Source organism: Gadus chalcogrammus, chromosome 20, assembly GCF_026213295.1.
Source record: "Gadus chalcogrammus isolate NIFS_2021 chromosome 20, NIFS_Gcha_1.0, whole genome shotgun sequence".
Lineage (NCBI taxonomy): Eukaryota > Metazoa > Chordata > Actinopteri > Gadiformes > Gadidae > Gadus > Gadus chalcogrammus.
Genome location: NC_079431.1, coordinates 5960781 through 5975986, shown reverse-complemented (window position 1 = coordinate 5975986; position 15206 = coordinate 5960781). Strand labels below are relative to the sequence as shown.

Here is a 15206-nt window from a genome sequence, read left to right as displayed (position 1 = left end):
TGTTTTTAAGTGTCTCAAAGTCAAGACAGCGGGAATGGAACAACTGACCTTGGCAGTGTTGAGCTAGAAGGTACCAATTTGAACATAAGTAAAACACAGTTTCCCCTATATTTCCCTATTATAATCCAAAACGATTTTGTGGTTTTCCCCCCAGAATCAACACTGCCAAGGTCAGTCGTTTGGTTCCCAGTCTCTATTTGACACTAAAAAGCCTCAACCACTCGTATATGTTACATTAATACTAAAGTAGGTTGAAACCAAACACTTGTAAAACAAAGTTATTAAGCGTTGAAGGTATAAATTACATTTTTAACACTTTTTTGGATTCCTTTTTAGATTATACTCTTGAGTTAAAAAATAACCGGCTGGCTGTGTGTGGTCCTCTTTTGTTGTTGGTCCAGTTCAGCTGGTACTGCTTAGCAGTAACACTGCCAAGGGCCTGAGTGGTTCAAGTTCCACTCTCATCACACTTAATTGCATCGACCGAATCTCATCTATTATGTTAATAGTAGGTTTCTAAACAAATACTTGAAAAATGTGTTTAGTGTTAAAGGTAGATAGATTTATTTTTTTGATTATATTAAAGAAATATAGTGAAACTGTGTGTGACAATCTTTTTTGGAATAATCTTTGGGGATTACTTTTTTGGATAACTTTTATTGTAACTTTTTTTGATTACTTATTTTCCATTAGTTTTTTGAATTATGACACACAGTTTTTTAATTAATTTATATATTTCACAAATATCGAAAAAAAAAATGCTTAGGCTGCCTCAGACATTATTGTCATTATTGATTCATTCTCTTTATAGGCCGTGACCAAACATTGATTTAATCCGCGCTTGTGTAAAATGAGTTAACAAGAAAAAAAGATTGAGCCAGCAATGATCCCAGATCCATCAACACCTACCTCCAGGCCACTCAAGCATAAGTAAGGATTATTGATGTCATTATGATGTGCAATATATTCTATGAATACTATTGTGTCTCTGCCTCTATGGTTATTTCAAGAGATGATTTATTGTTTAATTCTAGTGAGAATTATGCAATTCATTCAGCTGGAGCAGTCAGCCATTCCGGGGATGAATCTGGAAACGAAAACAGACGTAAAAGTGCGGTAAGTGAGGGCGTTCCTGTGTGGACATGCCCAAAGAAGAGTGACCAAATGTACCAAATTCAGCATCCAATTAGAACTCTCCATTACAGTGAGGCATTATATAACCACAACAGTAATATACGTGGAATGATTTGATGTTCTGCTTAACAGGAGAGATATTGTAGACATGTAGAGATGTTCAGAAGCATTTTCGTACAGGTCTGTGTACTACCATTATGATTGCATAAATCTGATCTAAAGCGACTCAACACAATCCGGATCCAAGTTATTAAGGAGCATCTTGCTCAACGATGCGTCCAGGTAGACTGCAGCCAGTGGGTTTTGAACCCAGATTGACCACTCCCACCCATATGGATATCCGTGTAACCCACAGAGAGGGAAGAAAAGGCCCCGGATGTGCTCTGAGAACACCACGCAGGCCCGGGGTAAGGCGAGCCCAGGCAGCCCGGGCAGAGCAGGTGGCGGTGGGGGGAGGCGGGGCCGGGTGCAGGCCGTCAGCCTGTTTGAGGTGCTCACCATGGGACGGGACGCCATGCAGGTGAGATGTGCTGTAAGCCGCTGCTGGGTTTGGACCTTCCTAGCCACCTCCTCCTCCGACTCCCTTTGATCTGGTTTAAAACGTTTTCTTATTCCTGACAGCACTTAATAACTAACCTTTTTGCAATGGAGATGCACATTCTTTGGTTGTGCGCATTTTATTTTGTGCTGCGACGCTGGGGGAGAATGAAGGACCTCTGGTGTTGTGGTTCTGCACACAGACGGTGATTGGTGATTGGATCGAGACTTATGCGATGGACAGGGACTCGGCCCTCTTGGATCTCATCAGCTTTTTCATTCAGTGCTCCGGGTGCAAAGGCAAGCACACACGCATACACACACACACACACACACTTACACACACGAATACACGGACATGAGCACACACACACACACACACACACACACACACACACACACACACACACACACACACACACACACACACACACACACACACACACACACACACACACACGCGCAGCTATTGGTCTGGGTCACTTCTCCTGTCTGTTTACAGGGGTGGTCACAGCCGAGATGTGTCAGAGTAACCGGGTTCAGGACTGCGGTGACATCTTGAGCAAGATGGTGGAGAAGGTCGATGAGGTGAGAGAACTCCTTTCTTATGGGTTCCTCTCATGAAGTATTGTATTTGCTGATTCTAATTGAAGCTGCCTTGCCTGTGTGTGTGTGTGTGTGTGTGTGTGTGTGTGTACCAGGAATCTGGCCTGCAATATAAGAAGTTCATGGCGTTCCCCTGGATCCTTACAGTCACCTGGCCTATGGACATGGTCTGTACCTTCATTTATTTTTACAAATGTTGTTGTACTATTTTAGCCACAAAAGGGCCATAAACTGTAAAAAAAAAATTCAATGTCTGTGATCTTATGTTTCACAAAAATCATTCACTGAACAGAATATGTTTTGAATAAGACTAAATACATTTTGCAACGTATTTGCACGCAAGGTATTAGCAAATGCCATACAGTGATACATAAAGGTACATGTATTTTTTTAGATGAAGATTCTTACTTTGTTCCAAAAAGCCTAAACTGCTTGGATTTGTCTCTGATGATCAGATGACCTCCACCTCTCTCTGCTGCAGGACTGCGCTGAGTACCCTCTGATCCAGCCGGGTCCGTACGGCCGCTGGTTCCACTCTGAGTTCGGTGACTTTGTGTCGGTGTTGGTGTCCCAGTGTCAGCACTGCGTCGTGTTCGACGGCTACCTGATGAACGCCCTGGTGTCCCTGCTCACGGAGCTCTCCGACTCCTGTGTGCGGGCCTTCAGACACACGTGCACACTGGCAGGTAGAGTCCCTCACTGGGATTGGTGGCTCAGTCGGTTGACAATGCAGGGGAATAGCCTTGGTATGTTGGTGCAAGGGAAAAATATAAAATATAATGTGGGATGAACAGAAATGGTTATACATTAACAAATACCAAATAGTAATGTTATGGATTTTCTGTTGTCGTAATAATGTGAACGAATCATCAATCAATAATTACGAACCAGTATTGACCAGGCGCTCATGAGTGAGAGTGTTAATCAGTGTGATTTAGGGGAAAAGAGGAAACAACTAGACAGACACCGTTAAAAGTCACCTAAGAAAAGCAAAACCTTCAACTCCTACATTGACAACACGTCAAATAACAAGTCTTTGGCGTCATGATCGTGATTATTAAAATGATTACAACTCGGAGGGTCCTTAAACAGACACACACACATCCACTCTGAATGAAACCCCATGTATTCCATTGATGGTCTCTCTCTGATCTGGTCCTCCTCCTCGTAGCTGTGAAGATTCTGAGCGCCCTGGTTGCCGTGGCGCTGAGCCTGAGCACAGTGATGGAGAACACCCAGAAGCTGCACGGCGTGGAGAGGAGGAAGACCTCCGGGAGGCAGGGCAGCCCCCGACTGGACAGGATGAAGAAGAAGATTGCTGAGGTGCCTGTGTGTGTGTGTGTGTGTGTGTGTGTGTGTGTGTGTGCCTGTCTTTGACTGTGGATGTGTGTGTGTGTGTGTGTGTGTGTGTGTGTGTGTGTGTGTGTGTGTGTGTGTGTGTGTGTGTGTGTGTGTGTGTGTGTGTGTGTGTGTGTGTGTGTGTGTCCGTGTGCATTGGAATGACATTTCGAGAAAATTATCAAGCTATCACTTTGCTCTAAGCTTTTTTGTCTGTTTGTTTGTTGTTTGCTACTAAGGCGTACCAAGCACCACAAAATAGCAAATACGCTATAGAGATATGGGTACATGATACTTTGACTTGCGTACTAGTGCAACACACCTTTCTGTCCCTTGCGATTTTAAATTCGATGCGGATATCATGATTTTATATATTACCGAAAAGATTTAGGAAAAGGGAAAGAATTAGAAATGCATTGCATGCGGCAGAAGGGCCTTCACTGTCGTCCTGATGGTTCCTCTTACAGCTGCAGGAGAAAAGGTTGGAGATAGAGAGCATCATGGACACCATCTTCAAAGGAGTGTTCCTCAAGAGATACCGGTGAACCACGTTCTTGATCCTCATTGCAAGGCACTCTATTGCCGCCATCATTTTGCACTTTGAGCAAGCCGTACATGTCACTGACTGTGTGTGTGTGTGTGTGTGTGTGTGCGTGCGTGCGTGCGTGCGTGCGCGTGCGTGCGTGCGTGTGTGTGTACGTGTGTGCGTCTACAGGGACGTGCTGCCAGAGATCCGCTCCATGTGTACAGAGGAACTGTGTTTGTGGATGAAGCTCTACAGCACTGCATTTCTCACCGACAGCTACCTCAAATACATAGGCTGGATGATGCACGATAAGGTAAACCTATGTAAAATCCTGACACGCCATGACTCAAGCTGTGGTATATTTAGATACTTCCCTGTTTTGAGTGTGAGCTATGCTGTATAGGTCATACAACCGTACTCACTGTACTGCGGAGCTCTGCATCAACGCGTCCACCATGATCTGTTTGTGGCCTCCAGATACCAGAAGTGCGTCTCAAGTGTGTGCTCGGCCTGCAGGGTCTGTACGGAGACCCTCTTCTGTTGACCAAACTAGACCTGTTCACAAGCCGCTTCAAAGTGAGGACAACACCTTTGGTACACTGACATCACGTATATATAAATCTTCACTATACCCCAAACCCACACATATGGTGAGGCTGCCCTCTCCTAATATATAAGCTCTACTTTAACAGATATTCTGAGCACATTTTCCCTCACTTTAACAAAGGGTTAGTTTTCATCATTTTAAGAAGGCCTTATTTTATTTCATCACTCTTTTGTTTACTTGATGAATCCCTTTATTTCCCTTCTTTTGATATTCATATTCATTATTTTATTGCGCTTATTATATTTGATCATTGTATTCATTTTTTATTATATCTTATTGTATTTTGACGTTGTCAAGCACCTTCCACCCCAACATTTTGTATGAAATCTGCTCTACAGATAAAGTTGCATTGATTTGCCTTTCAGGACAGGCTCATCTCCATGACGCTGGACAGGGACAACGAAGTAGCGCTGCAGGCTATGAAGCTCCTCATTCTCATTTCCAAGTGAGTGAACATGCCTCCAGCCCCCCCCCCCCCTCCTATCCCCCCCCCCCTCCCCATCCTCCCCTCACCCCCCCACCCTCCCCCCTCCACCCCCCTGGTGGTTGTTCCTCTCCACATCCCCGGTCTCGCTGTGTTCCGGCCCCCAGGTCGTGCGAGGAAGTGCTTGAAGAGGGAGACTACCAGCAGCTGTATCGGTTTGTCTTCTCCTCACAGCGGCCCCTGGCGGCCCTGGCGGGGGAACTGCTCTACTCGAGGTAAACCCGCTGCACCCCACGTGGGTCCACTGTGGGAAAACGACCTCAAAATCAATCTCAAACAGAGAGGCACTGGCCTCGCGGCTCTGACGTGTGAGGGGGCTGTTTGTCCCGCAGGCTGCTCAACGCCCCCGCCCCCGGGTCTGAAGGTCAGGAGGGGGCGGGCGAGGGGGAAGCACGTGGGCAGGACGTGCACACGGGGCGGACCCTGGTCAGGCTCCGGGCCCTGTTGAGCTTCTACATGCAGTCTGAGGTGAGGCGTGAGGGACAGAGGGGAAAAAAAACACCAATTGTCCTGTCGTTGATCAATTGATGAAGTCTTCCCGGAGACGGGGTTGGCTCGAACGTGTTGGATGAAGGCGCACTCACCCAGGATGTGTGTTTTGATGGTGGTGTCCGTCGTGCGTTCACAGCTCCATAAGCATGTGGTATACCTGGTGGACGGTCTGTGGGACTGTGCTGGGGACCTGCTCAAAGACTGGCCCACGCTCACCCACATACTGCTGCAGGAGGCACCTCCGCAGTGCACAGGTCTGCCTCACCTGGGGGGTGTGCTTGCGTGTGTGTGTGTGTGTGTGTGTATGTGTCTCTGTGTGTGTGCCTGTCAGTGTGTGTGTGTCCGTCAGTGTGTGTGTGTGTGTGTGTGTGCGTGCATGCACGTGTATGTGCGTGTTTGTCCGTGTGTGTGTGTGTGTGTGTGTGTGTGTGTGTGTGTGCGCGTGTGGGGGGGGGATGAGGGCTGAGAGGGTAGACCTAAATTGGATGCTAACCAGTAAGAGTGAATTTCTTTGTTCATTAGTTAATGTGTGGATCACAGTTAATATGTGCCATGACAAATCCACGAGAAATACACAGAACAGCAACACAAACTAAGAAACCACTTCAACTTGAACCTTGATGACTTGAATGATCAACTTGAATGAACTTGAAAATTCACACTGTGTGTGTGTGTGTGTGTGTGTGTGTGTGTGTGTGTGTGTGTGTGTGTAGGTCTGACGGAGGCAGAGCAGGCGGTCGTGGTGGAGGTGCTGGTGGCGTCTGTGCGTCAGGCCGCTGAGGGACCTTCACTGGTGGGCAGGAGCGGAGGGAAAAAGGTCATATAGTAACTAATATATCATCATAATACTAACAATAACAGTTATCACTTTACAATGAGGGGACATTCAATAACAATTCATTAACATTAGGTAATAAGCACTAACTAAAGGTTAAGTAACAGTCAACTAATTGTCGAGTTATCATTTTCTAATTGTGTTCATGTATAAATTAAGGTATTCATTTATACATTATTTAATAGGGTTAGGGTTAGTAACCCACTACTCCTAACCCTAATTCTAACACTTCTGCTTATGCTATACAATAATGCTTATTCACTGCATGGACTTATGTTAATTAATGGTGCAATTAATTAACCTTCAGGTTGTTAGGTTATCATTTGATGATCCGTTATCAAAATCCTTCTAGGTCTCGAATGCCAAGGAGAGAAAAACTCAGTCGGACGACTGCGCTAAACTCACCCAGCAATTCCTGAGCGCGCTTCCCAAGCTGCTGTCGAAGGTATCCATCTATGTATTGATTATTATTATATTTATGTTACCAGTGAGGATGTTGATGATGATGAGGATGATGATGATGATGATGATGATGGTGATGATGATGATGATGGTGATGATGATGGTGATGATGATGATGATGGTGATGACGACGACGATGACGATGATGACGATGGTGTGTTGCTCAGTTTGCAGGCCGCTGGGACGCAATAGCCTCCCTGATGAAGATTCCCCAGTTCTTCGTCCCTGAGGGACTTACAGCAGAGAACACACAGGTCCTACCCACACACCCCTCTCCCCCCTCTCTTATAAACACACCGCTCACATCATGGGGTTAAGATCCAGCACTATGAACGAGACACAACAGCGTTTATGAAACGTCTCAGCAGCTGCAGGGGAGTGTGTGTGTGTGAGTCTGTGACGCCCGGCGGCCACTGTTCTCCAGGCCGCCTCAGAGGAGCTGATCAGGGAGATGGGGGCCGTGGTGGACCACCCCTCCGGACCTCCCGCCGTGCTGGAGGCGGTGTCCCGGGCCTACCTGCGCCTGTGTGGGGGGGACACGGCCTGGCACCCCGCCGCCCGCCCGGCCCGGGACGCCCTGGTCCAACGCTGGAAGGACAGACTCATCTCACAGCTGGGGGTCGGCCTAAAGGTGTGTGTGTGTGTGTGTGTGTGTGTGTGTGTGTGTGTGTGTGTGTGTGTGTGTGTGTGTGTGTGTGTGTGTGTGTGTGTGTGTGTGTGTGTGTGTGTGTGTGTGTGTTCGACGCAGATTTCCAAATATCCGCTCAGTTGGTGTGTACGTTAGATACAGTTATGACAGGAACCCAGCCAATGTATGGTCTTTTAATTAACGTTTAATTTGTCCAACGGTTTCACTTTGGAAATAAGCATTCCAGCAATTAAAATTATGATTAGGGCATTTAGCAGACGCTTTTATCCAAAGCGACTTACATCAGTTAATTCACACATTGACACACCGACGGCAGAGTCAACCATGCAAGGCGACAGCCAGCTCGTCAGGACCAGTTAGGGTTAAGTGACTTGCTCAGGGACGAATCAACACTCAGGCTAGGAGGAGCTGGGGATCGAACTAGCAACCTTTCGGTTTAGATGAGCACTTTCAAGTGTTCACCAAACCTTAAAACAAATTAAATATAATAATATCAAGAAGGCCTGAAACCTCGCCAGCACACTTCTACTCACCTGCCTTCGCTTGCACAACTGTTCTCGTAGGAAGACACCTTCTGCGCCGACATCGACCAAACCGGAGAAATGTTGTCCACGCTGAGGAAGCTCAGAGCGTTTTACAAGTAAGACAAGACTGTTATTCCCTGTTGAACTGCTGGAACCTCTTCACCCATGTTTTATCTGCGACCAAGATTATTAACCCGTATGTTGCACGTGTATTTGTGTGTGTATTTGTGTGTGTGTGTGTGTGTGTGTGTGTGTGTGTGTGTGTGTGTGTGTGTGTGTGTGTGTGTGTGTGTGTGTGTGTGTATTTGTGTGTGTGTGTGTGTGTGTGTGTGTGTGTGTGTGTGTGTGTGTGTGATCAGTTGCCACGACCTGTCGCAGTGGGACCTGTTTGAGCTGCTGTCTCCTCTGCTGTCCGTGGGGTGCCTGCAGGGTGGGGTTCCATCTGAGGTACAGGACCACCCTCTACAAACATAGACCATCCACGGTTAACACGATGCAATCATTAAGAGTCCAATACAATACACTTTACAGGATTTATGGGGCATGAAGCAGGTGGTTTGTATAGAAAGCAAAGCAGGAAGATGGCAGAAATATGTTATTAAATGCTGCCAGCAGATGGTAGCATTAGGCAAAGAATTACCATCCTTATACAAATGTTGATCTTGGATTTTGGTGTGTGTGTGTGTGGCTTTCTGTGTGTCTGGGAATGATGAATGAAAGCGGCTTTTGCTACCGTTTGCTGTTATTGAGTACATCTTACACAAATACCTGTACTACCAGGCCTCATCCTGCTGTGCTTGTACTTCCGTGTGAAGGTAATCCTGGAGGTTCTGCAGTGCCTGTTCCATGCCATGCTGTGGAACCTCCACACCAGCGGGAGAACGCTCTCCTCCAGAGTGAGTGATGGTCCAACACCCACACCTGCCCCTGCAAGGGGAATGGTGGCACACGCACCAGCGGAACACAATCAACACTTCTGTAAAGTCAACCACAATGATGAGGATAATAATGACAATGACGACGATGATGATGACGACGATGATGATGATGATGATGATGATGATGCTGAAGATGATGACGATGATGATGATGATGATGATGATGATGATGATGGTGATGCGCAAACAAAATCACAACTCGTTGGCGATGCAAACGCACACTATTCGTCGTGACCATCCGAAATGCACACAGAACTATGCTATTCAGGAATAGTTAATTGTGTATATTCAGTCAGTTAGTGTTGATCTGCTGCACTCAGTCCTGGTGCTTCTCTGAACACCACCCCGTTGAACCGGTCTCTCTGAACCCTCCGATGGGCCGCTGTGTCTCTCCTCAGGACAAGGCAGTGGCCCAGAGGCAGCAGCTGAGTGCCTTCTGTGAGACCAGCTACCGATGTCTCTCCCACGCTGACGTCGCTGTTAAGGAGCAGGTATGACGGACTGGGCGGGGCCAGGATGGTGTCAAAGTGTGTCTGAAATTGAGATGACTCGCTTTAAATCAACCTGCTGTACAACAATAATATAATAATAATATAATACGTTTGTTTATGAAAAGTCCTTTGCTCTTCATCCCCTTCCCCTATTTTTACACATGCACACACACGCATTTTCACACAAACATACGGACGCACGCTCGCACAAACCTCCACACACACACACACACACACACACTCACACACACACACACACACACACACACACACACACACACACACACACACACACACACACACACACACACACACACACACACGTGCAGGCCTTCCTGGGTGTGTGTGACGTCCTGGCGGCTCACTCCTACCAGCTGAACGTGTGGGAGCCCGCGTCTTGTGGCCCGCTGCTCTACACCCCCGGTCCCAGACTGCAGAGGGCGCTGCAGGCCTTCCTCCTGGAGCAGGTGTTGGTGGGACCCGACAGCGATGCACACAGCAGAGGTGAGACGTCTTTTCAGAGTACTTTTAGTCTTCATCCACATCTGGACAACGTTAACTGCATTTAAGTTGTTGGAAGGTGTAATGGGATTCGTTCAGAGATGGGAAGAACAGGACGATGTGATTGGCTGTCTGTAAAATGAACTTTGGTTGACTGTCTCTGATGTGACGGACGAAACGGGGCCCTGTTCGCGTGTACGTGAACGCGTTCTTTGAACAGTGTTGCTTTGATGATTGATTGATGATTCAGCATTTTTTTAATTAGAAATTATTTCATATTCATATTGCCTAACAGCTGCCAGCTTCCTATCAATTATAAGACAGTCGTGTATTACAGCTATTCCCTTTGACAACCCAACTGATGGAGGATATATGGCTTGTGTCCAGCAGGTGGCAGTCTCAGTCCACCAGAGTGTGTGTGTGTGTGGGTGTGTGTGTTTCCTATTAAATGCAGTCATTAAATGCACTACATCTGCCTAATGACTTTCCCCAGAACCACCAGATGACTGAAGGAGCTCTGATTTTGAACATGACCCAGCAATTAACCCCGAACGAGCTGGAAAGACTTTGTCTCGTTTGACTGAAAAGGGAACTAATTATTTGTTTGAAGTGATACCGTGCTTTTGTTATGCAAAGTGGCGTAAGCTGGACCATTTGCTTGGCCCTCTATCCTGTAAAGCATTAAACTGATCGGTTGGAATAGGTTAAAACGTCACACAATGTTCTCTTCTTCAGCGCTACAGGAAAACATAAAAATACAGCTAGACCATACTAGAACAATTCTTTTTTTCCCTGAGTTTTATTGCAACTATAACTTTAAACATTGCATTATCTTGACTACATCCTGTGCTCTCTCAGGATTATCACAAACCACATACAGACGAGGTCGCTATCCATCCGGACGCAGTACGTCTTAAATGTTCAAACAAATGCAATCCAGCATTATTGCTTTGTGAATGTATAGTAAAAAGTGATGGTTTTATTGGCTTCTATTCCGCTACAGTTAGGCGTTGTAATCCTTGCAGGATCAGGGTCACCCGTAGGGCAGGCCAACGCGTTTTTCTGTGGGAAAATTCGATCAAGTCCCCCCCAAAGACTGTTTTATATTTTTATTAGTCCGGCCCTGAAGATTGAAGCCACATGGTGTCACGACCATAACTCTCTAATCTTTGATATCCACCTGCTCAAGCCATTGTCCCAAGCCTGGCCAAAAAACCCATCTCTAGCACTCCGTAGCACTTTGCTTTGTTCTCCTCCTCACTCACACTAGTGTGGTCTTCTCGTGTCACGTGGACCTCTTTGTTCCTAATGACTCCATCGCTACAACCACTTGTTTCTCTCTCGTGTCCGTGCAGTTTGCCTCGCCTCGGAGGGGGAGAGGCAGGAGGATCGCCAGAAGCGGCGCACTCTGCTGGCCGCCTACTGCAAGCTCCTGGTGCACGGCGTGCTGGAGATGAGCAATGCCTCTGTCGTCTTCACCCACTACACCAAGGTAACCCCCGTCGGACGTCACTGTCACCAAACAGGTGGCGAGCTGTAACCCCGCCTCCTTTCGGTTTCGGGGGGGGTTGCCAGCCCGGGTTCGGTCCAGTCATAGCGGTCCGTCATGTTTCATAGTGCCAGTGGGACTGATGGATCGGAGGTTGAAGCGTACCCTAACCTCTAACGTATCCCCCCCCCCCCCCCCTGTGCAGTATTACAATGACTTCGGGGACATCATCAAGGAGACTCTGTACCGGACCAGGCAGACGGATAAGATCGGGAGCGCTCGCACGCTGTTGCTCTGTCTGCAGGAGGTACGGTGTGTTTACCTTTGACCCCCACAATCATCCATCATAGAGAAAGAATAGAATAGAATAGAATAGAATAGAATAGAATAGAATAGAATATACTTTAATGTCATTTCCTGCCTGAAAATTGTCTTTGGTCTCACTGATAAAACACATAGGACACATTAGGATAGACGCATTCATTCCATTAAACATAGAAATATATCCACCAGATTGGCATTGCACATCACATACACCCCCTCCCTCGGCTTTCTGTCTGTGCACACCCACACCCTCCCCCCCCCCCCTCCAGCTGTACGTGCGTCTGAAGCAGGAGCAGCGGTGTGGCGGTGGGGGGCCCACCGGGGTCCAGACCTTCACCAGCATCAAGGAGCTGGCTCGCCGCTTCGCCCTCACCTTCGGGGACCCCGCCAAGTTCCGCGAGTCCGTCACCATGATCCACCGGTGGGGGGGCGCGGCTGGTCGACGCACAAATACGTGTTGCAAGTTAGCTATAAACACTAGGAGGCTTGTGTCCCTATCAAATAAACGATAAATCTATCCATATTATTCGTTCGTAGATCTGGCCTGAAGCCTTTTTTTGTTTTCTTTCTAATGCGCTGGCAGGAGCGGCATCGAGTTTGTGTTCAGCGGGTTCGTCCAGGCCCCCGACGCGGCCTGCCCCCCCTACCTCACCTACCTCACCATCCTCAGCGAGTTCTCCAGCAAACTCCTCAAGCCAGACAAGAAAACCCTGTGAGTCCGTGTGGTCAGTTCTGCTGTTTGATGTCTTGTCCTAGGACCTAGGCTGGAATAGAGATCGGGGCGAGATCGGGCCCTCAAACATATTCATTCCATAAAGGACCTATTATTTTTTTTTCATTATGCCTGCAATCCCGTGGGTCAAACGATGTAGAAAAGATAATTATATATACTGAAAAAATGTGTGATCTTTGAACCATCCATAGAGACATATTCTGGTGCTCTGTGACTTAGTTTCTTAGTTACAGATGGGCAATGTGGTTGAGACTCCAGAAGCCAAGGAAGAGAATCAGAATTCAAAAGCTTTCAAAATGTGTTAAAATCTACCGAAAGTACCGACCAAACATTGAGTGAGTTTTACACCAGCAATGCTCCCAACAACTCCTGACTCCACATCTGCTCCTGGGCCCGTTCTCCTCTCGCTCGCCCCCCCCCCCCCACCCAGCTTCTGCTTCCTCCAGCGGCAGACGGCCGACCACGTGGTCCACTCGAGAGAGGACTGCTGGCAGCCCCTCGTCTACTACCGGGCCTCCCTGCTGGCCACGGCCGCCGCCGGGGGCGAGGGCGAGGACGTAGCCTCCTACGTCAGCTGCGACCGGAGGCCTCACCCGCCCAGCCGCTCTCCTAATGGTAACCTCAACGTCTCGTTGGGAAACGCGTTGTGCTTGATATTCTCCCTGAGCTTCACACACCCTCCTCTCTGTTGTTTAGTGAACAAGCAGCAGGGCCAGGTCAGCCCAGTGGACAGCAGGAGCAACAGAGCCAGCGTCTCCTCAAGGTAGGTGTCGGTCACGGCTCTTATAGTTGTGATGTAAGGCCACCAGGTGTGAGTGGGATTAGCCATTGCAAGCCTTTTGAAAGTGGTCCTTTTCCTGTGATTTACTGACACCACAAGTGGGAGTTTCCACCTGGATGTGTGCCGGATAGATCCGTCTGTAAGCCTACCCAGGTGGACTGTGGTACATGGTGCTTATCCATCCATCGTACATCTAGGTGGACACTCCCACTTGTGATGTCACTAAAACACAGGAAATGAGAGATTTCAAACGGCTTGTAAAGGCTAATCACACTAGTCACCTGGTGGCATAATATCACCCCGTTAATAGCGTCCTTAAGCGAACCGGTGCAGACTTTTATCTATGTGCGAGTCAGTCGAGTTTCGACCCGATTCCACAGCCTCCCAGAGGACAGGAGTGAGGCGGGACCATCACCCGTCGCCACGGAAACTCAGAGGACGGCGGCGACGGTGATGGAGGAACTTCACCACGTCATGGGCAAAGAGACGGGCGATGAACTGGTGGAGGTGGACCTGTGACCCAAAAGGTAGAAGGCCCCACATGATGGGGAGGATGGGATGTCCTCCAGACCGCCGTGGTCATGCATCTGATCGTCATGCCAACCTTTCCAAAATGAATGAATTACGCCTTGTCCCAAATAGAAAGAAGGTGAGGGCTTGTGATGTACAGACAAACCAACATGTTTTGTTTTCTATAACCTGACCAACCCGAGGATTTTTGCACACGTAAATTGTTTTGTAAAGCCTTTTCCTTTATTTATTCATTAAATCATGTGCTTAATGGTGCTGGTGTAATTACACAACATGCATATAAGGATATACTTTGGAATTGTGTGCTGCAATATTTTTGAAACTGCCTTTGAATACTGATTGTTTGTTCTACGAAAAATGCAGAAATATAGTTGGATAAGCTTCTAAAAACCTCATCTGGGAGGTTTTCTCCTGACTTTTGGGTAATTTAACACAACATTTGAACACTTCTCTACCGATGGTCCATAAAGGTCCATGAGGGATTTGGAAATGATCTCTCTCCATCTGCTTGGTTTATAAAATACAGTATTTATGTGTTGTGGTAACCCGCTCCTTGAATGAGCCGGGTTCCACGGACAAACGACGCTTTCCATTGGGGGTTTAGCCATTTCACGCATTTATTAACAGTCAACTTAAATCAGAACAACCAAACTATGCAGGAGACGCGGTCTCTAGGGCCTCCGTGGGCCTCTAGGCTCCCTTGCTGCCACGAGCCCTTCCTTCCTGCACCCGACCCGTGCTGTGCTGGGCTGGGCTGGTCCTCCTTTTAAGATGGCCCCCGTGCTTTCGCCCAGGTGTCCCCCAATCACCCTGATTGGGGTGCCGAAAGGGCTGCTCTCTCTCGCCGGCTGGTGGGTGGGGGTGGTACACCCCGTCCTCCACGGTACCCCAGGCCCGTCCAGGCCGAGGACCACGTGGCGGGATGCCACACTCCTCCACCCTTTGTCCAAGCCCCAGGTAGTGGAGGGACCCGCCCAGGATGGTATCTCGCCGGGGCCGGGTGTCTCCTGCGGCGCCGGCTGCGTCGTCTCCGGCAGCGTCGTCTCCGGCGGCGTCGTCTCCGGCAGCGTCGTCTCCGGCTACCTCGTCTCCGGCTACCTCGTCTCCCGCCGCTTCGTCTCCCGCCGCTTCGTCTCCCGCCGCGCGGGCGGCAGCTGCCTCTCCTGCCGCGGCGGCGACCGCATCTCTCCCGCCCCGGGATTCTCGTGCCGGGGCCCAAAGCCG

General features: G+C 48.3%; 1 protein-coding gene across 3 annotated transcripts in view; it reads left to right on the top strand.

Annotated features, from left to right (window-relative positions):
• The window catches only part of si:ch211-269e2.1 (cohesin subunit SA-2), a 15723-nt gene extending 957 nt beyond the window's left edge, over positions 1 to 14766 (top strand). The window contains exons 2-32 of one of the 3 annotated variants that reach the window (XM_056580241.1): positions 812 to 930; positions 1035 to 1116; positions 1490 to 1654; positions 1875 to 1971; positions 2174 to 2259; positions 2373 to 2444; positions 2759 to 2963; positions 3449 to 3600; positions 4083 to 4156; positions 4331 to 4454; positions 4619 to 4717; positions 5114 to 5193; positions 5340 to 5447; positions 5565 to 5700; positions 5861 to 5978; positions 6438 to 6541; positions 6912 to 7004; positions 7189 to 7275; positions 7446 to 7652; positions 8234 to 8310; positions 8554 to 8641; positions 9010 to 9090; positions 9531 to 9623; positions 9953 to 10127; positions 11480 to 11616; positions 11819 to 11920; positions 12207 to 12358; positions 12521 to 12649; positions 13101 to 13285; positions 13367 to 13433; positions 13832 to 14766. In XM_056580241.1, the coding sequence (XP_056436216.1) occupies positions 884 to 930; positions 1035 to 1116; positions 1490 to 1654; positions 1875 to 1971; positions 2174 to 2259; positions 2373 to 2444; positions 2759 to 2963; positions 3449 to 3600; positions 4083 to 4156; positions 4331 to 4454; positions 4619 to 4717; positions 5114 to 5193; positions 5340 to 5447; positions 5565 to 5700; positions 5861 to 5978; positions 6438 to 6541; positions 6912 to 7004; positions 7189 to 7275; positions 7446 to 7652; positions 8234 to 8310; positions 8554 to 8641; positions 9010 to 9090; positions 9531 to 9623; positions 9953 to 10127; positions 11480 to 11616; positions 11819 to 11920; positions 12207 to 12358; positions 12521 to 12649; positions 13101 to 13285; positions 13367 to 13433; positions 13832 to 13970 (3561 nt within the window). In that variant the 5' untranslated portion in view covers positions 812 to 883 and the 3' untranslated portion in view covers positions 13971 to 14766. Of the gene's footprint in view, positions 1 to 811; positions 931 to 1034; positions 1117 to 1489; positions 1655 to 1874; positions 1972 to 2173; positions 2260 to 2370; positions 2445 to 2732; positions 2964 to 3448; positions 3601 to 4082; positions 4157 to 4330; positions 4455 to 4618; positions 4718 to 5113; positions 5194 to 5339; positions 5448 to 5564; positions 5701 to 5860; positions 5979 to 6437; positions 6542 to 6911; positions 7005 to 7188; positions 7276 to 7445; positions 7653 to 8233; positions 8311 to 8553; positions 8642 to 9009; positions 9091 to 9530; positions 9624 to 9952; positions 10128 to 11479; positions 11617 to 11818; positions 11921 to 12206; positions 12359 to 12520; positions 12650 to 13100; positions 13286 to 13366; positions 13434 to 13831 lie in introns of those variants that run through there. The other 2 variants (XM_056580243.1, XM_056580244.1) reach the window with 2 other exon arrangements.
• Positions 14767 to 15206: the final 440 nt, after the last annotated feature.